General features: G+C 40.2%; 1 protein-coding gene across 8 annotated transcripts in view; it reads left to right on the top strand.

Annotated features, from left to right (window-relative positions):
* The window catches only part of MRPL48 (mitochondrial ribosomal protein L48), a 53,677-nt gene that overhangs the window by 14,937 nt on the left and 20,965 nt on the right, over positions 1-17,775 (top strand). For 4 of the 8 annotated variants that reach the window (XM_019449775.2, XM_019449776.2, XM_053900084.1 and 1 more), the window contains one exon: positions 10,233-10,321. The exons of 1 other annotated variant lie outside the window; for it this stretch is intronic. In XM_019449775.2, coding sequence (XP_019305320.1) covers positions 10,233-10,321 — 89 coding nt within the window. Of the gene's footprint in view, positions 1-1,300; positions 1,355-10,232; positions 10,322-17,775 lie in introns of all 8 variants that reach the window. 3 more of the 8 variants (XM_019449773.2, XM_019449771.2, XM_019449770.2) reach the window with 1 other exon arrangement.

Below are 17,775 nucleotides of genomic sequence, written 5' to 3' on the forward strand. Positions count from 1 at the left end.
GCAGCAAGATCATGACCTGAGCCAAAGTCGGGATGCTCAACTGACTGAGCTACCCAGGTGCCTGAAGGGAAGATTTTGAGTCTGGCTTTGAACATGTTGAATTGGAGTGCCTATGGGGAGGATAGTAGCCCATTGGATACATTGATACTGAATTCAAATTATAGGTCTGGATTGAAACTGTACATTTGGAAACCATCATATTGTCAATGTTAATTGACGTCATGACAGTGAATGGGATCAAGGCCCAAGAATCAGGCCCTTAGGAACTCCAACATTTAAAAACTGGGTAGAGGGTGAAAGAGATGGCTAATGAGGTTGAAAAAAGGAGGCCAAACTGGTAGGAGAAAACCAGCATAGTATAATTTCATGTCAGACACAAGGAGAATGTTTCAAGAAGGAAAGAGTGGTCAAGTATGTTGGAGTTAGCACTGGGTGCTGCTGAGAGATCATGAAAGATAAGACCCTAACATTCTTTGTCTTTAGCAACATGGAGGTCACTGGTGATCTTAGGAAGGCAGTGTGTTGTGTAGGTGGGGTGGGGCTAGTTGTGGAAGTCAACTGTGAGTTGACAAGTGAATAGGGGTTGGAGAGCTAGAGAAAGCTGTTACAATGTTTTTATGACCTCTGAGCAGGAGCAGAGAGAATTAGAAGGAGGTGGAGAGGAATGTGGGGTCCAGGAAAGGTGTTGTGTTTGTTTTTTTAACGTGTTTTTTTTCTCTTTTACACTTTTTATTTTGAAAGATTAAAAAAATACGGAAGAGAAAAAAAAGATAATATATCACAAAACCCAGATTGGGCAATTACTAACATTTTGCTAGATGTTCATTTTATTTTGTTTCGTTTTGTTTTAAAAAGAGATTATGATCAAGTGCACTTATTTCCTAGCTTTGGTCTCTTCTCTTACCTGTCAATTAGAGGCAAAATTCATTTTGAACTGGTATGTGTTCTGAGGAAAGTTTTTTTTTTTTTTAATTACAATTAAAATTATCAACTAAGAATTGTAAATGCACTTATATGGATGCATAGGATAAACGTAAATATAAACTGTACAAAAAGGTGTATGATGAAAAGCTGAATTTTCTGTTTCCCAGTCTTACTTCCCAGTGGTATCTACTGATCACAATTTCGTATATATTTTTCAAGAAGTTGTGTTCATATACGAGCATATATATTTTATGTGTGTATAACTGTGTCTTAATGCTGGACATTTAGGTTGTCCTTAGTTTTTGCTATTTCAAAAAAAATGCTGCAGCAACAATCTTTATACTTCTTTGTGAACTTGTTTCTGTACATCTGTAAGATAAATTCCTGGAATTGAAATTGCTGAGTCAATGGATTGTGATTAAAATTTTTGGTAAGTATCATCAGATTGCCCTTCAGAGAAGCTGTATTAATTTACATTTCTATTCTCTGGTCAAAACTGGGTTTAAAAAAAATCTTATTTTTTTGATAGTAAAAAATTATGCCTCATAATTTACATTTCTTGAGAGAGTTTATCATCTTTCCATATTTTTATTGTCTATTTGTATTTCTTTCCTTATGAACTGCCTGTCTATATTTTTTGCCCATTTTTTTATTGGATTGTTTGCTTTTTCATTTTACATAGTTTTAATATATTAAGGAAATTAGCATTTTTCTGTCATCTCTGCTTTGCATTGCTTCTAGTTATCTGTTTCTTGACTTTTTGTGTTTTTTGTTGGAAAGAAGTTTTACGTTTTTATATACCTAAGTTTATTAATCTTTGATTTCTAGATTTTGATACTTGCTTAGAAAGATATCTGTTCCAGGATTAGTTTAATCTTCATGTTATCTTCTGGTATTTTTTTCCCCTTTATATATGTAATCCATCTGGAATTAGAAGTGAGTAGGGATGCAATCCCACCCACTCCCAAAAAAAATGGGTAGTCAGTTGTTTCAACATTTATCGAAACATCCATTGATTGAAAAATCCATAGGTTGAAACTCATATACTAAGTTTCCATATAGATCTGGGATTATTTTAATTTTGTTCCATTGATTTGTCTGTATATTTGATGCCACTACTAACCCTTCTTTTTTTTTTTTTTTTTAATTTTTTTTTTAACGTTTATTTATTTTTGAGACAGAGAGAGACACAGCGTGAATGGGGGAGGGTCAGAGAGAGGGAGACACAGAATCTGAAACAGGCTCCAGGCTCTGAGCTGTCAGCACAGAGCCCGACGCGGGGCTTGAACTCATGGACCTCGAGATCATGACCTGAGCCGAAGTCGGCCGCTTAACCGACTGAGCCACCCAGGCGCCCCTCTACTAACCTTCTTAATACTACTGGTTACTATAATTTTATAGTATATTTTAGTATTGAAAGGTACTTAAATCTGAGGCTTTTGGGGGTTTTATTTTGTTTTTAAAGCTAGGATCAAATAGGGCATGTTAAAATCTATTGAAAAAGATCTTGTAGGGATCCTTTTGAGTAAACATAATTTACTCAAACAGTTTTCTATTTAGAGAAATTTAAGCTGTCTCTAGGATTTTTGTTGTTGTTATTGTTCTACTACTTAATTTTATTTATTTATTTATTTATTTATTTATTTATCTATTTAAAATTTACATCCAAATTAGTTAGCATATAGTGCAACAATGATTTCAGGAGTAGATTCCTTAGTGCCCCTTACCCATTTAGCCCATCCCCCCTCCCACAACCCCTCCAGCAACCCTCAGTTTGTTCTCCATATTTATGAGTCTCTTCTGTTTTGTCCCCCTCCCTGTTTTCATATTTTTGTTTCCCTTCCCTTATGTTCATCTGTTTTGTCTCTTAAAGTCCTCATATGAGGGAAGTCATATGATTTTTGTCTTTCTCTGACTGACTTAGCATAATACCCTCCAGTTCCATCCACGTAGTTGCAAAAGGCAAGATTTCATTCTTTTTGATTGCCGAGTAATACTCCATTGTATATATATACCACATCTTCTTTATCCATTCATCCATCGATGGACATTTGGGCTCTTTCCATATTTTGGCTATTGTTGATAGCACTGCTATAAACATTGGGGTGCATGTGTCCCTTCGAAATAGCACACCTGTATCCCTTGGATAAATACCTAGTAGTGCAATTGCTGGGTCATAGGATAGTTCTATTTTTAGTTTTTTGAGGAACCTCTATACTGTTTTCCAGAGTGGCTGCACCAGCTTGCATTCCCATAGGATTTTTCAATGTAAAGAACACTATGATAAACATCCATGTACATCAGTATTTGTATTCTTGTCTGATTATTAACTTAGAATACATTTTTTTTCAAGAATTATTAATGTTTATTTATTTTTGAGAGAGAGAGAGAGACAGAGCTCGAAAGGGGAAGGGCCAGAGAGAGAGGAAGACACAGAATCTGAAGCAGGCTCCAGGCCCCGAACTGTCAGCACAGAGCCTGATGTGGGGCTTGAACTCATGAACCGCGAGGTCATGACCTGAGCCAAAGTTGTACGCTTAACCGACTGAGCCACCCAGGCGCACCTTAGAATACATTTCTAAAAGTCAAACTGGTTGGATCAAAGGAAGTGTGCATTCTTTTTTTTAATGCTTACTTATTTATTTCGAGAGAATGAGAGCAGGGGAGGGGCAGAGAGAGAGAAAGGAGAGAGTCCCAAGCAGGCTCTGTGCTGCCAGAGTCCATCACAGGGCTTGAACCCATGAACCATGAGATTATGACCCAAGCTGAAATCTAGAGTCAAATGCTTAACCAAGTAAGCCACCCAGGTGTCCCAGGAAATGCACATTTTACAGCTATTGATGTGCATTACCAAATTGGTCTCCAGAAAGATTGTGCTATTTTATACTTATTTGGTATTTGAGAATCCCCTTTTTTTACACTCATCAACGTTGAATGCTACTATTTTTTTTTTTTTTTTTTTTTGATATTTGGAAATATTATGGGGTGCCTGGGTGGCTCAGTTGGGTAAGTGTCCGACTTCGGCTCAGGTCATGATCTCATGGCTCATGAGTTCAAGCCCCATGTCAGGCTCTGTGGTGACAGCTCAGAGCCTGGATCCTGCTTCGGATTCTGCCTCTGCCTCTCTGTCCTTTCCCCATTCACACTCTGTCTCTCTGTGTCTCCCAAAAATGAATAAACGTTAAAAAAATTTTGTTAATATTTGGTAATATTATAAGTTAAAAAATGCTATCCTTCGTATTTGTAGTTTGCATGTGTTTGATTACTAGTTGGTTGACTGTATTTTCATATATTTACCTGCCATTTGTCTTTTCCTTTGCCCATTTTATAATTGTTGTCAGGGAATCCTAGTGCCTAGAAGGCCCAGAGAAGCTCACCAATGCTGGCATGCCAAGATAATTCTACTTGAAAGGACATAGTTTTGTTGACATTTTTCACGAGTTCTTTGAGATATCCTAACGTCAGAAATTCCAAGATTGAATTATAATGATTTTCAGAAAAGAGTGGGGAGCAGTGCCCTATTCTTACCTTTACCCGTCATTCTCTCTGTAGGCTTGGGTACCATCCCAGCTGCTCTCTCCAAGAGATGGGCATGGTTGTAGTGATTGTCTTTTTCTTACTGATTTAAACGTACATAGAGAGGTAGAAGTAAATACATAAAAAGAAGTCTAAGGAGCTTAAATAAAGAGAACTCAGAGTCCTCTCATTACAGCATGAGCAAAAAGATGGAATCAGAGAAACATGGCACATTCAAATCCAGGTAGTTCAGTGTACTATAATTAGAAAAACTGGAAAAGTTTTTCACTGTACTTTGTCTTGGTAAAATATCTTAAAAACCTTTAAAAAAAAGAGCAATTTCTGAGCACATACTATTTGTCAGGTGCTGGGGTATACCTGCCCTTGTGTTGTGTAAGGATCTGAATGGAGAGAGAATATCCTGTAATTAATCCTGACTGGGGCTACCCCAGTAATTTTCTCTTTCTCTCCAGCATAGCCCTGCTAAAATTACTTGTGCTAATTTTGAAAGAGAAATAAGTAAAATGACATTGTTTACCCGATCCTAGATTAATGGGTTTAGTTTTCAGTTTAATAAGCAAGGACACTGAAGGACAGTCACGCTGTCATATATAAAGTAAAGGGATGTGATGTGGGAGAAGTCAATACTGATTACATCCTATAATTGTGCTAATTGAAAGATCTTCAGAGCCTCCTTTTGAAACCCTGGGGTTCTGTGTCTTCAGTGAAAAGAGTTGCCTTTCCTCTTAGGAGGCTGCAATGTTAATGTGACAGCAGGAAAGCCAGTTTGATGACTAGGAGCAGGGGAAGAATTCAGTTGAACTTACTAGAAATCAGAGGCTTTCAAACTGGTACACTTTATAACGTAAACAACTGGCTAATTAAGCTGTTTAAACACTGGTAATTTAACCAAAACCTTTCATTTAAGGGGGAAAATGGTTAATTTAACAGTAGCTTGAACCAGCTTTTTAATTAACCAGCTGCTCTAATTATAGGAATTGCCCTAAACTGAATTTGAAAATGCTTATTCGCCAAGGAATTCCAGCGGATGAGAGGCTGAGGCAGGCAGTGTGGCGCTTTCGCCTAAGATGTGTCACCATCTCAAAGATCACCTTTTTGAAACCAGTGGGGGGCGGGGGGTGGGGGGGGAGGTGGCGGTGATTCAGTTTCTGTGTACTTAAAGACGGTGGTTGGAATCTGAGTTTTCTTCTTTATTTACACAGAACGTTTCACTATAAAGCGGAAGTATCCAAGAATTATAACCACGAAGTAAATTCGATGGTCTTTGTATGTTTAGGGCAACAGAGTAGGTTCATGGAGATGGTGATATTTGAGCTGGCGCTGGAGGCTGGCTAGGATTTCACTAGTCTGAGAGGTGTAGTCCCTGCAGGGGGGCCGCCCAGCATGGCACAGAGGCACGACAACTGTGTGGCTTATACAGAATGGCAAGCGTTCTTTCTGTGGCTGAGGAGCAAACTCTAGAGGATGGAATGGGGGGGATGTAGATACAGTGAGATCAACAACAACTTAGCCAAGGCTACTGCTTGAATCTCCTAACCTACCCACGTTCTCTTTCCCCACCCCCTTGTCCATACATCAACCAAAGAGATCTTTTAAAAACATACCAGTCATATACTTTCCCTGCTTTAGGCTGTTCAGCTTGAAATCCAAACCCTTCACAAGGCCGAGAGTGGTGTGTTCCCACCTCTGCTCTAGTCTCTGGTATCTTCTGTGCCCTTTTCACTTTGCTTCAGGCACACTGACAGCATTTCTCTTCCTTGAATGTGCCAAGTGGTGTCCCACAATGGGGCCTTTGCACATGCTGCTCCCTCTCCCTGGAACATTTATCCTCTGTCTTTTGCCTAATAAATTCCTTTCAGGTCTCAATTTGTTTTATTTATTTTTTTGAATAGATAATATGTGTATATCTTTATCTACAATAAAGATACAAAAGAATATAAAATAAGCAGTAAGTCTCCCACTCCTCCTGCTTTCTAATCACTTCCCTTCCTTGTGGATAACCACTATTTTCCTCTGAATTCTGGTCTCAGTTCACATGTCATTTTTTTCAGAGAGGGCTTCTCTGATCTTCCAGTCTAAAATAGATCCACCAGCTGTATGGCCATAGCCTTCTGTGCTTTTTTTTTTTCAGTATCACAATTTGTAATTTTATATTTATTTTGTGACTATTCCGTTAATGATTCCCTCCTCCCACTAGACAGTAAGCTTCATACTACAGCTCTGGAACCTGAAGACTCAAAGGGTCAAAGGTCTTAGATTCAGAGAGACAGAATTGGGATAGTAGCCAAGAAGATACCTCAGTTGTGTTCAGTGCTCCTTTGGAACCTCTGTCAAAAATACCTCCTTCTTCCTTGAATGGTAAATTCTTACTCCTCTTTAAAGAATGCATTTGTTACCTCTTCTGAACCTATTCCCATTACCCTCCCCTACTCCCACCACCTCCCCCCACCAAGGTAGATTCATTGTTCCTTCCTCTAGGCGCTCACTACCTTGTTCTCATCTCTATTAAAGTAATTTGTGCACCATAAGGTAATTATCTGCTTTCCTATCATCTTTCCCTAGTACCCATTGAGTGTCTCCAGGGAAAGGGGCATATTCTAGTCATCTTTGTCCCAGTGTCTATACAGTTTTTGGCATGTACTAGTAAATGTGGAGTAATGCATATCATGGAAGGGACTCATGATATCTAGGGTTTGTCTTGATGAAATAGTGTGGGTTGTAAATGCAGGATTGGCTCTGAAGCCAATCTCTGATTGGCCTGGCATAGAGCAGACCTGCTTGGAAGTCCATTTTAGAAAAGAGAAGCCTAAGAAACATTTCACTTCTCCACACCATTTTCTTTTTAACCTCCCTGTAGAATGGTGGCCCTGGGGAAGATGAGGGCAGGACCACAGGAACTAGGAGGAAAGGGAGCAGAACCTAGGACTAACACTTCTCCAGAAGGTAGACAGTGAGTAAGAGAGACAGAGAAGAGCTGTGGAGGGCTGGTTCTAGTGAAAGAGTAGAGATAAGAAACTGATATCTGAGCTAGGAAAGATCATATCTAGCCAGAATTTATATTCCAGAAATTCAGACGTTATAATAACCCTTCTGAGTACAGGCTGTTCAGTGAGATAGACCTGGGTTTAAATTGCAGTTCTGCCTTTCACTTGCTGGATGACCTTGGCCAATTCACTATATCTTTTGAACTATAGTTTCTTCTTTCTTTTTAAAATTTTTTTAACATTTTTTATTTTTTCAACTTTTTTTTTTTTTTTTTTTTTTTTTTTTGGGACAGAGAGAGACAGAGCATGAACGGGGGAGGGACAGAGAGAGAGGGAGACACAGAATCGGAAACAGGCTCCAGGCTCCGAGCCATCAGCCCAGAGCCTGACGCGGGGCTCGAACTCACGGACCATGAGATCGTGACCTGGCTGAAGTCGGACGCTTAACCGACTGCGCCACCCAGGCGCCCCAACATTTTTTATTTTTTGAGAGAGACAGAGACACAGTGCGAGTTGGGGAGGGGCAGACACAGAATCCAAAGCAGGCTCCAGGCTCTGAGCTGTCAGCACAGAGCCCGACGCGGAGCTTGAAGCCACAAACTGCGAGATCATGACCTGAGCTGAAGTTGGCCGCTTAACTGACTGAGTCACCCAGGCGCCCCTCTTTTTTCTTTTTAAATTAAGTTTTTAATTTTAATTCCAATTCCAGGGCTCCTGGGTGGCTTGGTCAGGTGAGCGTCTGACTTTGGCTCAGGCCATGATCTCACAGTTCATGAGTTCTAGCCCCGCATTGGGCTCACTACTCTCAGTGCAGAGCCTGCTTCAGATCCTCTGTCCCCCTCTCTCTCTGCCCCCGCTCTACTCATGCTTTTTAAAAAATAAATAGTTCCTTGGGGCCCCTGGGTGGCTCAGTCGGTTGGGCGTCCAACTTTGGCTCAGGTCATGATCTCATGGTTCGTGGGTTCGTGCCCTGCGTCGGGCTCTGTGCTGACAGCTCAGAGCCTGGAGCCTGCTTCGGATTCTGTGTCTGCCTTTCTCTGACCCTCCCCCGTTCATGCTCTGTCTCTCTCTGTCTCAAAAATAAATAAACATTAAAAAAAAATAATAATAAATAAATAGTTCCAGTATAGCTACCATACAGTGTTATATTAGTTTTAGGTCTATAGTATTGTAATTCAACAATTCCATACATTACCCTGTGCTCATCATGGTAAGTATACTCTTTAATCCCCATCACCTATTTTACCCCTCCCCCACGCACCTCCCCTCTGATAGCCATCAGTTTGTTCTCTAAAGTTAAAAATCTGTTTCTTTGTCTCTCTCTTTTTTTCTTTGCTTATTTGTTTTGTTTCTGAAGTTCTACATATGAGCAAAATCATATGGTATTTGTCTTTCTCTGACTGACTTATTTCACTTAACATTATACTCCCTAGATCCATCCATGTTGTTGCAAATGGCAGGATTTCATTCTTTTTTTATGGCTGAATAATATTCCTTTGTATATATACACACACTACTTCCTTTCATCTATCAATGGACATTTGGGCTGCTTCCATAATAATGCTGCTATAAACAGGATGGATGTATCTCTTTGCATTAGTGTTTTTTTTTTTGTTTTTTTTTTTTTTTTTTTTGGTAAATACCCAGAAGTGCAATTATTGGATTGTAGGGTAGTTCTATTTTTAGCTTTATGTAAAAATTTTATTTTATTTTATTTTATTTTTGAGAGAGTGTGTGGAGGGGAGAGGCAGAGGGAGAAAAAGGGAGAGAGAGAAAGAGAAAGAGAGAGAGAGAATCTTAAGCAGGCTCTATGCCCAGTGTGGAGCTTGACGTGGGGCTCTATCTCACAACTGGGAGATCATGACCTGAGCCAAAATCAAGAGTTGCATGCTTAGCCAACTGAGCCACCCAGGAGCCCCTTATCTTTAACTTTTTTGAGGAACCTCCATACTGTTTTCTACAGTGGCTGCACCAGTTTGCATTCCCACCAACAGCGCAAGAGGGTTCCTTTTTCTCCATATCCTTGCAACACTTGTTTCTCGTTTTTTTGATCTTGGCCATTCTGATAGGTTTTGACTTGCATTTCCCTGATGATGAGTGATGTTAAACATCTTTTCATGTGTCAAGCTACAGTTTATTTGTAAACAGGGATAAAAATAATTAGGATTAAAGGGCTTCCCTGAAGGTAGATCCAAGTGGTGCATCTCTGGGCCTACCACAATAAATATGTATATGGAGATCCTGGTTTATGCTTAGTATACATACACACTGTTCTGTATCTTAGGTTTTTGTTTTTGTTGTTATTCACTTGGCAGTGTGTGTTGGAAGTTGTTCTATATTAGCACAAATAAATAGATGGTTTGTAAAACTTTGTGGAAATTTGTGATTGTCCTCTTACCTGGCTATATTTGTCACCCATCTCCTTCTCTGTATGGCCCGTATGAGAAACTTTAAAAGGATTATTGCCTGTTGGGGGACAAGAGAAAACAAGAACATTGTGAGAAAATATTTTGTCCTCCTACCACCAGTGGCTGTAGCAGGAGATAATTTCTCAAGGAAAGATAGGTAGTGGGGATTGGATATAGTCCAGGGCCCAAAAGTTGAGAAAAAAAGGAGTAAACTGAGAGTCAGTCCAGGATTAAGAAGTAGCTCTAGTCCTTTAATCAGTAAGTGGCCTGCTGTCCTCAAATATTCCCAGTCTTGTGGTGGAAAATTTGTCTCTTCGTGTGTGATCTGTCTGCCCTGGAAGAGTTTTGAAACCTGTTTGTCTTATTTTTTGTCTTTTAGGTGGCATTCTGTTGAGCACCAGTCGGCACTACAAGACAAAGCCTACCCATGGCATTGGAAGATATAAGCACCTAGTTAAAGCTCAGGAGGTAAAGGGAACAGGGTTCCATTTTAGAAAAGGACAGTGTACAACTTTTGCCAAGAACTAAAGATCAGATACACACTGGTTGGATAATATTGGAGGTAGAAAGGATGGGGGGGGTCATCCTTTAGTCGTCTCCAGTTACTTCATTTGGATATTATCTACGGTGGGGCTGTTTCTGCCAGCTCTTGATCTTGTCCATATACCAGGTTATCACAGGGAAACGCAAATGATTTGGCTTCATTACTTGTGGTACTTTAAAAGAGTATCTTCTTAGTACTTATTTCAGTATGGACCTCACATTAAATGATATGCACTTGACTTGAATGGTTTGTGGCAAGTAGAGGCAGATTACATTTTCAGCCAAATAATTTTATAGTATTTGCAGATTTAAAATATGTTGATGTTCCTTGAATCCATTATTACAGATAACTGGGAGTTAGTTCCAAGCATTCTAAGATTATTTAGCCCATTTCTTAGGATTCCCATAGCAACAGGATTGCTTCAGTGGTGGTTAGATTTCTGTGGATGTGCAGAGAATTTTGTTGGTGAGGTGGACACAACACCGGCCTGAAAGTCAGAAGGTCTGGCTTTGAGTCATGATTCTAGCACTTCCTGTAAACAGTGCAGTTAAGAAGGATTTTGCTCTTCTACTTGGGGAGACTTCAATATCACTTTTGGTTCTTTGGTTTATTGTAATGTTTCCATGTAACCCTGAACATCTCCTGCTGCCCCTCTTTCTCCTTGGCAGAGGTCCACCACTGTCTTTGGGTCTCAGAAGCCGCTAAACTTGCATGTTCTCCTGAGCATCATCTTTGTAGTAAGGAATTTCAGAGGAACATTGCCACATTTGGCAGCCTCCCGGCAGGGAGCAACCCAAATAAATTGTTCATTTGTAGCTTGTAGTGGGAAGAGACCTTAATTGGGAACCAGGAAACTTGTGTTCTAGGCTTGGTTATGCTACTTATTACACCTTCACAACTCCAGATAAGTTAACTTTACCCCTCTGGGCATTATAGGCCCTGAAATTATACGTAAAATGTTTTCTGTGTGTGGTTTTTTTCTGGGAAGAGAGTCCATAGCTTTTATGAGTCTTCATAAAGGCTGAGGAACTGTATTAGAATTATCTTTAAGACTCTTTCAGCTCTGAGGGAAGCCTGGGTGGCACAGTTGGTTAAATGTCCGACTCTTGATCTTGGCTCAGGTCATGATTCACAGGTCGTGGGTCAAGTCCCGCATCGGGCTCTGCACCATCAGTGCAGAGGCTGCTTGAGATTCTGTCTCTCTTTCTCTCTGTCCCTCCCCCGCTTGTGCTTGCTCTCTCTCTCAAAATAAATAAATAAATAAATAAATAAATAAATAAATAAACAAACTTTAAAAAATTAAAAAGAGTCTTTTAGTTCTGATATCATGTAACTCTGGTGTTCTGAAACAATTGTTGAATGTCTGTTATGTGCTAGGCATTGTTGAGGGTGCCTTGCCTATTCAGACTGGGTTGTAATAAAATTTTATAGGATGAATAAACAAGACCAGGTTCATGCTCAGAGGGCTGATAAACCATTAGAGATAAGACACAGATACTTATGCTCCTAAGCAGAAAGCGACAGGTGCTAAAAGGAAGATAACAAGGTGCTATTAAAATTTAAAAGGAGTGACTTACACCCTCTTTGAGTTGTGACACCTTAAAGTAGTTGTTGGAGTTGTTTTATTTTGGGATATCCCTCTTCTAAAAGTCCCACATAAATTAGTAGGAAATAAAATTCATTTTGTTTGAGCCTGTGTTCTTTGTTTTTTTGTTAATTTCTTGGGATTTTTTTCCTCTAAAAGATAATTTTCTGCATGTGCCATGCTCTGACCTTCTCCCTAGTTTGGTATAAAAGGAAGCTCAATGCCACATTAGTGCCATCTGTCCCTGTCTTTCTCCCTACTCTCTTCTCCCATCTCAGGGATACCATGCTTTAACTGCATTGGACCTCTCGCTTTTCATCCAAATCATCATACCGTTTCAAGGCTGTTCTATCTACTTGGAAGGTCTTTCCCTTTTCACTTGGTTAATACATCATCAAACCTTTAAATTCTTGTGGGGAAATGGGGTGAGGAGGAAAACAATGAATCTCCCCTTGTGAGAAACCTTCCTGGGTTCCCTGTACCTGGGCTACTTGTCCTACCATGAGCTGCCAGAATTCCTTGTGCTTCCTCTGTCTTAGGACTTACTGCTTTGTTGTAATGATCTGTTTGATGACCATCTCCCCTTCCAGATGGTGAGCTCTCTAAGGGTAGAGGCCGTGTCTCGTTTTTCTCTGCACCCTCAGTGTGTAGCAGAGGGCCAGGTATCAAGTAGAGGACAGGAAATATTGATTGAGCTGAACTGAAACGTGGTTATTGGAACTGCCCTGAGGTTTTGTCAATCAAAGCTGGCAAACACAACCCACTATTTGCAAACAGCTGGCTCCAGATGACCTTAGTTGCTTGAAGGGAGTGATGCTCTCTTTGGTTAGTGCTGTAGGCTTTTCTGTGATGTCCTTCATCATCCCTCGGTGTCTAGCCAGATAGTAGTGGTCACTGATGCAATCCCCTTGCTTCTGACACAGGACAGCACATGAAAGCTCTTGTCTGCCAACTTGCAGAGGCTCTGTCCCAGGTCCCTGTCTCTTTTGCCACCGCCCCCCCCCCCCCCCCCCCCCCGGTGAATTTGACTAGAAAAGCTAGAAGGGATCTTGTGGTCCCCTTTCTTTCCCTAAGCATAGCACCTAGAAAAAACAATAAGCAGCCAAAGTCCCTTCCTTCCCTCTCTAGTATCCAGGCTGGGCCCTCTACTCTCTTGAGCCCCCATCCTTTTTTTTTAAATTTTTTTTTTTTTAACGTTTATTTTTGAGACAGAGAGAGACAGAGCATGAACAGGGGAGGGTCAGAGAGAGGGAGACACAGAATCTGAAACAGGCTCCAGGCTCTGAGCTGTCAGCACAGAGCCCGACGTGGGGCTCGAACTCACGGACCGTGAGATCATGACCTGAGCTGAAGTCGGACGCTTAACCGACCGAGCCACCCAGGCGCCCCGAGCCCCCATCCTTAAGACAAGAGTTAATTCTCATGTACAAAGTGCCCAGATCTTGTCCTATTTCTGGTGGTGTAATCTCACATCCTGTAAGACCCAGCTTGACTGTGGCAGTGAGAGATCACATTCAGAGATAATCTCCAGGCCTAACACTGTGTCTGAATGTATAGATCTCATTATTTCCTCAAGGCCCTGAATCATTCTATTGAATCTAAAAGGCTTTGGATTGTTTGGAATGTTTATTTCTATGAAATGAAAATAATGTAGTCCTTCATATTGGTGTAGCACTAGGTGATTTCTCCCAAGACCACAGACTTGCCCTCAGCTGTTATTAATTGGGGTATTAATCCAAGATTCAGAGAACTGCTAAGAGGAAGGTATGGGAGGATGAAATGGAGGCAACATAAATTGCTGTCAGTTTGTAATTGTTCTGTGTTCTATTTTCTAGGCCCTGGGGCAAGAGAGTAATATGTATCTTTTGTAATGTAGGCAATTTACTTCCCCTTTCTAGAATGGCCCCCTAGGAGTCAAGATGTCTTCTGTCTTGGAAACTGTTTGCACTGTTGACATACAGGAGGTGTCTGTCATTTATGACACCTATTTAGTTTATTGTAACACCCATAGATAGATTAGCTCCCACAGCCACAAGGCTGTGAGGAGACTGTGGCATCGTTCCCAGAAAAATCAGCAAATCAGAATCACTTGATAGTGACAGTCCTAGCTTCCTGGGAACAGAAAGATTGGTTTTGCCAGTGCAGTAACCATAGGGCTAGACTTGGATTTAGGACTGGCTTAGGGAAGAGTTGTTTTAAATTAGCATCTATGTTTTTCCTCAAGTCTGCCTCTTGTAACTCACTGAAAAGTAAAACCATCATTGAGCATCTACTATGTGCCAGGCACTGTGTGAACACAAGAGATGCTTGGGTGAATGGGATACAGTCGCTTCTTACCCAAAGCATACAGCAGGCTAGGAAAGGTAGTGCTCAAAAATGTAACTAACCGTACATGGTAAGTGCTTTACTAGCAGAATGAACTGACAAGAGAACAAAATTAGGGAAGCAATTCTCCCTGAAAGGGTCAGTGAAGGTGTTATGGAAGTCAGCTCTACAGATATTTACTAAATGCCACCTACATCATACACTGAGTATGTAAAGTGAACTGACCCTAGGAATAACCAGCTGCTTGGGATACACTGGGAAACACTGGGGCTATAAAGAACATGATAGAGTTCCCCAGAATTTTTCTGAGTGATTATTAATGATGACCTGACTCTTAGCCTGTGCCATTAGAGTGCCCTGGTCTCTAGCCCACCAGTCTCATTCTGCCTTGCCTGTTCTGCTGAATTACAATAATGTCAGAGTTTTAGAGGGAGTCATATTTGATATGAATAGTAGTAATGATCCCTTTCCATTTTCAAAGTGCTTTCACATCCATTATCTCAGTGCCTCTCAAGCCATGTGCTTTTGGAACGCTAGTGATCCTAGAGCCAAACCTCTCCTCAAGTGTACTAATGGCAATCTTCCGCATTTTAGTTTCCACAATTTAGAACCTAAATTTCAGGTTTTTTCCCCCAGTTTTACTTGATGAAAACAAATATTAACAGAGAAACTCAGATATGTTTTCTTTTTTTTTTTTCATATTTTTTGAGATGCAGAGAACTCCATTTATATAATACAACCATATTTTCTGCTAGTAAAGTCATTCTTGTTGTATATGATCCACGTATCTTTTTTTTTTTTAATATATTTTTTAATTTTTTTTTTTATGTTTATTTATTTTTGAGAGAGAGACAGAGCATGAACGGGGGAGGGTCAGAGAGAGAGGGAGACACAGAATCTGAAACAGGCTTCAGGCTCTGAGCTGTCAGCACAGAGCCCAATGCGGGGCTCAAACTCACGGACTGTGAGATCATGACCTGAGCCGAAGTCGGTCACCCAACCGACTGAGCCACCCAGGCGCCCCTATGATCCACGTATCTTGACAAACATTTTATGGTGTATCACAAAGACAAACATGGTTTTGTTAGGCCCTTTGCAACCAACAAATTTGAAAACCATGCCATTTGATTCACCAACTATCCTGTGAGATAGGCAGGGTGGAAAAGGAAACTGATTGAAGGGCATTAATGATTTCTCTATGACATATGTCTAGTGAATGACGGAACCCAAACAAGAATTCAGTTCAGTCCAACTCAACATTTAATGTTTCTGGGCTCAAGGAATAGAGAAATGAATGAGATGTAGTAGCTTCTTATAGGAATTGAGATAGTAGTTTTGTTGCCATAATAGAGAGATCCACTTAATCTAGAGGCATAAACAAGATAGAAGCTTACTTCTCTCTCACATAAAAGTATAAGTAGATATTCTAGCTTTTGGCTTTGCCACACTTATCATACTGCTTCTAACCCATAGTCCTGAGATGGCTGCTCCCTCTTCAGCCATCATGTCCACATTCCATCAAGCAGGCTGGAGAAAGGGAAAGTAGTGTACATAAGCTTTTGTCCCATTGGCCGGAAGTGAGTCATATAACCATACCTAGCTATAAGATTGCTTGGGACATGCAATTTTTATTATAAATGGTCATATACCCTGCTAAAATCCAGCAGTTCTGTTATTTTTTTTTTTACTTTGATTTCCTTAATTATTCTTTCATGAATAAAGTTTGCCATCTGCCAACTGTTGTGTTTCAGCAGTTATCTTATTAAAGGAGAAATGGAGAATAGATATTGAGGAAACTGGCAGGCTCTGCACACTTTGCCTAAAGGGAAAGACGGAGGTTAAGAGAAATGTTTTGGAATTAGGCAGACCTGAGTTAAAGATTCAGCTCTGATGCTTACTAGTTGTATGTCCTTAGATACATCATTTAACTTTTCCAAGCCAGAGTTTCCTAGACTTTATGTAGGAATTATACTTCCCAATGTTGTTGTGAGAAATAAATTAAGAAAACTTTAAGTACTTAGCACAGTGTTTGAAACATAGAGCCCATAAGTGGTAATGATGATGGTGATAACATTAGTCTGCCTTTTTACAATCCCATAGCATTCTATTTTCCTCTCGTAAAACATGCATCTCCTTAAAATTACTTGTTCTGTATATGCCTTTCCTTATAGATTGTAAGTGTTAGTGAGCAGAGACAATGGCTGTCTTATTACCTATCATATCCCTAATGCTAACCATGGTCTTGCTCATCACTAGTCAGTAAATATTTGTTGAATAAATGCAGAGGCATACATGTGATTGGTAGTGGTATATATGGGGGAAGGTTTGCTATGGGAACACATAAGAGTGGTACCTAATTTAACCTGAGGAATCAGGGAGGGCTTCCTGGAAGAACATGAGCTCAGTCTTAAAAATAAGCAGGAGTTGCTCACATTAATCATGTGGGGTGAAGAGTCAAAGACTCTGCAAGGAGGGGAAACCTCCTGGGTGAAGGTAGGAAGACACTGAGATGCAATTGGGAAACTTAGGAGTTTTTTAATCATGGGGTCTAAGGTAGGGGATGAGGGACCATAAGACCTGAGAAGTAGGTAGGTCTAAATCAATCCTTTTTAAAAGATACCATTTATTGGAGCACCTGGGTGGCTTAGTTGGTTAGGCGGTTGACTTTGGCTCAGGTTGTGATCTCATGGTTTGCGGGTTTGAGCCCCGCATTGGGCTCTATGCTGACAGCTCGGAGCCTGGAGCCTGTTTCAGGTTCTGTGTCTCCTTCTCTCTCCTTGCCCCTCCCCTATTTGTGCTCTATCTCTCTCTCCCTAAAAATAAATAAACATTAAAAAAAGATACTGTTTATTAAGTAACTACTATATACCCTTAAGTGTGTCTGCTTACTGCCCTTTCAACTGCAACCAGCAGCTTGGGGAGTTAATCAGCATGGTCCAGGAAAGTAGCTTGTGCTGAACTTGCCATGGAGGTGGGCTGCTCTTTATGTTTAAATTGAGATTTGGTCTGTCACGTGTCTCTTCTCTCTCTCTGAACTGTAAATTCCTTGAGGGCTGGGAGTGTGTTTTCTGTTTTGTTGGTGTCTTTGCTGAGAGTGATTGAATTAGTACTGTGCATACAGCAGGTGCTTAATAAGTGTTTCATTCTGTAAAGCATGCCAGTAGGATACCAGGAGCATGATTACCTCCAATTTATAGTATAATAATGCTCTATTGTATGCATTACTCAACCTTTTTTAAAGATACCATTTATTGAGTAACTGCTGTATACCAGATGCTGTAACTACTATGTACCAGGCTTTAAAAGCATTATTCTATTTTATAATATTATAGTATACTTAACACAATGAGCACTGAGTAATGTGTAGAATTGTTCACCTGAAACTAACATAACACTGTATGTTAACTATATTGGAATTGAAATTTAAAAACTTAATAAAAAAAAAGAAAGTAAAAAAATAAAATAAAA

The sequence above is a fragment of the Panthera pardus genome, unplaced genomic scaffold, assembly GCF_024362965.1.
Source record: "Panthera pardus isolate Hobbes unplaced genomic scaffold, ASM2436296v1 HiC_scaffold_12, whole genome shotgun sequence".
NCBI classification, from domain to species: Eukaryota; Metazoa; Chordata; class Mammalia; order Carnivora; family Felidae; genus Panthera; species Panthera pardus.